General features: G+C 39.8%; 1 protein-coding gene across 6 annotated transcripts; it reads right to left on the bottom strand.

Annotated features, from left to right (window-relative positions):
* Positions 1 to 3,330: 3,330 nt before the first annotated feature.
* Positions 3,331 to 5,610, bottom strand: LOC124217062 (putative fatty acyl-CoA reductase CG5065). Of its 6 annotated transcripts, none has more exons than XM_046622319.2 (5): positions 5,560 to 5,580; positions 4,857 to 5,465; positions 4,363 to 4,655; positions 3,929 to 4,190; positions 3,331 to 3,872 (listed from the first exon to the last, which is right to left on the bottom strand). In XM_046622319.2, exons 2-5 carry the CDS (start codon positions 5,447 to 5,449, stop codon positions 3,512 to 3,514), a joined length of 1,509 nt encoding a protein of 502 aa, XP_046478275.1. In that variant the 5' UTR covers positions 5,450 to 5,465; positions 5,560 to 5,580; the 3' UTR covers positions 3,331 to 3,511. The 6 variants fall into 6 exon arrangements, with proteins under 6 accessions (XP_046478275.1, XP_046478274.1, XP_046478271.1 ...); XM_046622318.2 differs by having other exon boundaries at positions 3,332 to 3,872; positions 5,574 to 5,610; XM_046622315.2 differs by having other exon boundaries at positions 3,332 to 3,872; positions 4,857 to 5,482; positions 5,574 to 5,606.

Genomic DNA, 5,610 nt, shown 5'->3' with positions numbered 1-5,610 from the left:
TGCTTCACTTTACTGACACGTACCAGTCGCAGTAGTTTTAATGATAATCCGTAATTTTAAGCATAGCAACGATCATATATTCGTGTTTGAGACACTTTCCGTGTGATGACGCGCTATTTATTTATTTATATAGTTTTGTTTTAACATTTTTAATTATCTACTCTTCTTTTCTCCTCCCATTCGCGATAACTATTGGTTATCCTGAGGCATGACGAAAGAAAAAAAATGTGCGTCATATCGGATTGTCGGCGCATCATAAATATCTAAAGGAATTGATTTTATTTCAATTAAAAATTGTTGATGTTAAACCCCTGTGTCATTTAGCTAATCTCTCCAAGCGGCAATCAACAAGAATATTCTGTAAAATTTATTGATTTTTCTCTCAATACAAACCACCAAATTCCTTTTTAATTTCCCGCAATATACGCTCGAAAATCCACTCGAGTCAATTGTTATAAAAAAATTGTCAACTACATTCCGAAAAGCTCTGATCCCATCTAATATATTTCCACGAAGTTGTAAAATATAATCAACGTGCGCCTCTGGAATCGCCCAACGTAATAAAAAGAAAAAGAAAACTTGTCGCACTTATGCCACGAGGCCGTGGAAGCATCTGACCCTTTTTATATTTTGAAAAAGAAATTTGAATGATACATACCTATGTATCAAAGTTACGTAATATACATAAACTATCTACAAAATTGGGACCAACTGCTTCGGACTAATTTACACAATTTTTCGAAAGGATTGGTATATTGACCACAGCCCAAATGCTATCCTTTACTTCGGTAATTCGACCCGTAATTGCATCTGATTGTGAATGTGGCATCAACACGCTTAATTGAGCAAAATTCGATTCAGTACCGACGATCCGTGTAGCGCGCATATATTATATGCGAAATGGCCAGATAATCGTAAGTACAAGTACTCAGAAATCACTGTTTCTCATACAGCAATTTTAACTATCACGTAATGGTGAGAAATCATTGACGAATATGGAACTAACTAAGTTTTCAAATTACGTAATTCAGATTGTCAAGAGCCAACAACTTGTGTCGATTATGCCACGGATAATGAATGAATCGCGTTTGATTAGTCGTTAAACAAATATCCAGTCTTCGAAATTGCGTGTCTTACCTGCATTATGGTTGTATAACCCAAGGTGCTAAATATCCTCGAGAATATGCAGCGTGCAAACATGATGGACGTGACGGACATCCATATTGCCACGGTGATATTTTCTTTGCATAGCTTACAATTACGGGTGCGTTTAATAAAAATATAAAATTACGATGGGACTGGGATTACTCACATGAAACTCATTTTCTCCCTGTGCTTCGCTATCCTCTCTTAAAAAGTTGATGCAACGATCGAATCTCGAAGTTATCGAAATGTATCATCAGCGAAAAATATCGACGAATCGTTTCAAATTTTATTTACTTCAAGTGGCCCGAAATTCCGGTTTATTAGCAATAAATTAGATTTATATCGAAGTGATGTAATATTTCGAGTATTCGTTACCGCGTTGAAAGCTAAAACGATCTCAAGCGAGAATCAGCCTCAGCAAAAGTAAGTTCACCTTAACCTCTGATAACAATTATACATGTAATATGTCAAGATATTTATTCGTCGTCGTTACGCCGTTACGAGCTTATGCATTCTGTATAACTCAAAATTGAAACCAATAGTGACGGTTGACCAGACAAATTAAAGAACAAGAAGGCTTTGTCGTTTAATCGGTAAAACAGAATCACATTTGGCTTGATGGCGTGTGGTACCGAAATATGATAGAACGAACGCGTTTGTTATACCCAGTACTTATACCTATATTCTTGGAGCATCAAAATGAAAGCTGCATATTGATATTCAATTGATTCGCATCAAATGCGTAACGGGAGGACTCGGAAACAAAAACCGTAGCTACTTACAATTAGCTAATTTCAGTATAATGTCAGAGGTTGGCTCTCCCCACCGCGTGGCATTGAATGTGCGTCTTTGCCATATGTACTTGTCAAAGTGCGTTAATGATGGATCAATGTGTAAGAAATTTGAACTCCGAACGGGAATGCTTGAATATAAAAAAGGTATAATTTCTATAGAAATAGGTGTTAAACGTTACTGATGACGTAATTGACGGCATAACGAATTCTTCAGTACAAACAAATTCGCGAAGACGTGAATAAGCGTTTATTTTTTTCTTTCTTTTTTTTTACTGCACAAGAGCCAATGTTTATTAAAATATGAAGGCGTTCTTCAAAGAAAATACAGCTGACCTCGAATTGTCGTGTGTATTTGTAATTACGAATAAATCAGCAAAAGCATCGCTCACTTCAAATGTGCAAATGACAGTATTGAAGAAAAAAAAATTAGCAAATAAAATTACCTGGAATCGCATAACGATCCCGATCTATCTTGACTTCGTTTGGCTTATGTGGTTAAAAACGCGATTCTGCAAACTTTTCAATTACGTACATACATACATACATACATGGCACGAGACGTCATGGTAAAGATATGTCTGTAACACTGACGACTCGTTGCTTTGCGACATTAGTAACACCTGTCTCCCTGGGCACGGTCGTTAATTCAAATATTTTCTGTCTCCCTGAAATTTTCAAATAATTGAGCCTCCTTCGTAGAAAATATTAACTATCCTACCGCGACGCGGTTCAATGGAGCTTAAACTATATTTACCTAGAGTAAATCAAATCTCTTTGCCAAGAAGAGAATGATAAAATCAACGTTGGAAGACTTCAAACGTTGTAACAGCCTAACAGTGTAAACAACATTATGGTAAATGTACGTGTAACATTAAAATTCCTCACCCAAGAACCAGGATTGCGAAACCAAAAGCATGCAACACTCAACTCTGCAGGGCTGACTGCATAATCCACGTACAGATATGGAGGTAATTAATATGCAAACCATATGTATACACATACTCATATAGCACATATGTTAATTATTATAAGTATGTGCACGCGCAGTAAATACGATATTTATCGTTAGTCATTAATCAATTCAATCCTAATTTTATGGGACTGCCTAATCCTAGGCTCTTTATAAAATCATGAAAAAATATACGAAAGTCACGTTACTCTTTGCGGATTTGTCATTGTGCTCAAGCGACATTTATATCAGTCGATAACCGATAGATGTGATAATTTCGTATAAAGGATGTAGAACGCAAATTTTACACATTCGTTTCAAGATGCATTTTATCAATGATTCCTGGATTATACTTGACTCAATCACGTAACAGCGTAGCCATGTCACATATAAATGTGTATGATGATATGCGAACTAAATGTTAGGAAAAATATTACTATCAATATAATTGTGGTTGTTGATTTATTTTTGAACAATAGTTATCTACATTATCATTCCTTTAGGAGGAAACATAAGAGCAATAAATAAATGCAAATAATGCATTCTGTATGTTAACGAAGCAGGGATACAAGAAAGAATCGTATTGAATTCTTGAGGATTGATTTTGTCAACATTTTGTAAGTTACCTGATTTTTCGAAACTTTGACAAATTGTAATATCTCAATAAATACATACTGATAGAGAGCATGAGACCAACCTTGAAAGTGTTTCCCACAAATTTAAACGCCGCAATCCTTTTCTGAGCAGCAGGAATCGCGTCGTCTTCTTCTCTCAGCACATTTTTTTTTATACCGATGTAGTAGCTCACAACGTAGTCTTTCCAGTTTATCTTACTTATATCAAAACCAAAGATTTCCTGGTCGGCTGAATTTAATCGGCCATTTAGCTGCTTAACATTGTTCGCTTTGAACTCCCATTCGTGCGTGGTAAAAAACTCGAGTAATGAGACCATGTGATTCAATTTTTGTTGATAGTGTTTCAGTCTGGAAAAAGGCCATCTGTATTTAGGGGGAATTTTTATTGCCGTAGAGAAACTTACTTTGGCTTACCGCCTGAAGACCGAATGATAAAGTCTCCCACGTGGGCAACTATCGATTGATAAAAAAATGTCCTGAATGCGTGTCTGATTCTTGATGACGTCATAACGATATCGGGTGGCGAGATCGTGTCACTCATCGCATAATTTGTTCCACAGGGAGTCATGTGTGTTATAAAATCGTTCCATGTTAACGGATTAAATGGACCAGAGACGCAGTTGTAGACGCGGATATCCGATACAAGCTTGCTACTCTTCCTCGTACCTTAAAAATTTCGAAAATATACTGTTTCTCTTCATGTATCCATTAATCCATTATGTACTTGTACCGAGCTTCGCCATTATGAATTGCAAAAAAAGCGGGAAAAAACGTCAGTTCTCATTTAAAATTACGACCGGTGATTGGCTTTTGGCGTATTACAATTTCGATAGCTTACCCATCTCCCAAGCGGCAGCTATGAACAAATTAATGCAAACGTCGACGGGTATCATGTCAACTGTTACATGCTTTCGACCGTAGATGCTCGTCAGCAGACCCTTGCCTGCTCCAACTACGAGCGCAGTTGGCCCGTTGAAATTGTCGACCCATCCTGGTCTCGGCTCTTTCCAAGATGCTGCCACTATTGAAGGTCTCACGATAACAATTGGCAGAACGGTAGAGTGCTTTGCGACGATGTCCTCAGCCAGGGCTTTGGTGAAAGTGTAGGTATTTGGATGGCCGTATATCAGCCTGTAAATAATCACAAAACACCATTACGAAGCTTCCTGGCTCGGAGAATCCGGACGTCCGTCGCTGACTAATTGCAAATTGATACGGCCGATGCGAAGTCTGAAAATAATGATGGCCATCCAATGGCAATTAACTATTCGTCTACGTCCGGCTGTGAATCAGGCAATTGTTTGTGTGCAATTGACGTTGTCGATCGATTACCTTGGCGTTACGAAATCCAAGGCATCGTCGTCCAGTCCCGCGACGCACTGCAGGACCTTGGTAGGGTTCGCAGGCGGCGGATATACACGCTCCTCGATAACGGAAAGGTCGCAATTAGAGTAGGCAGTGGAGACGTGGACTATGGCAGCAAGTTGCGCCATCCCTTGACAAAGCTGTAGCACTGCTTTGGTGCCCTCGAAATTCATCGCCACAGCGAGTCGGAGGTGCTCGTCGAATCTGACGGTGGCTGCGACGTGGAAAACCACGGACACCGTGTCCTGAAGGAGGCGTCTGTCTTCGGGGGATATTCCCAGCTCTGGAAGGCTGACGTCCCCGGGAATGGCGTGGACTCTGTCCCCGTGGATGATCCCGAAATTCCGAAGTTCGTTGAAGAGATCGGATGTCAGCATATTCTCGACCCGCTCGTGGGAGAGAACGTCTTTCTTCTCACGGACCAAGATGTGGATCGGTCCGATCTCCGGGCAGGATCGTAGCAGTTTCTCCAAGAGTACCTTACCCATGAAACCCGTCGCCCCAGTTATGAAAACCGTCTTTCCTCGATACCATCTCGCAATCTCGGATTCAGCCGCCATCTCGACCGGCCAATTCCTTGTCAATTTAAAGGACTGCACGATAACGGCGAGTTAATTTTCCACGGATCGAGACTCTCGGTGAGGGTCGTGTTGTTTGAATCGCTACCTACGACTAAGTACTCACGCCTGATGTGCGGGTGTCCCTCGTACGGCGATTAGTT

The sequence above is a fragment of the Neodiprion pinetum genome, chromosome 4, assembly GCF_021155775.2.
Source record: "Neodiprion pinetum isolate iyNeoPine1 chromosome 4, iyNeoPine1.2, whole genome shotgun sequence".
NCBI classification, from domain to species: domain Eukaryota; kingdom Metazoa; phylum Arthropoda; class Insecta; order Hymenoptera; family Diprionidae; genus Neodiprion; species Neodiprion pinetum.
Note: the sequence above shows the minus strand (reverse complement) of the source record. Positions and strands in the feature narration are given on the sequence as shown.

Bases quoted from the DNA above. Each gene is read 5' to 3' on its own strand.
- LOC124217062 (XM_046622318.2), bottom strand. From the start codon at position 5,449: ATGGCGGCTGAATCCGAGATTGCGAGATGGTATCGAGGAAAGACGGTT. The intron at 4,656-4,856 runs GTAATCGATCGA...GATTATTTACAG, and splicing joins TTGGATTTCGTAACGCCAAG to GCTGATATACGGCCATCCAA. The intron at 4,191-4,362 runs GTAAGCTATCGA...GAAATTTTTAAG, and splicing joins AGCTGCCGCTTGGGAGATGG to GTACGAGGAAGAGTAGCAAG.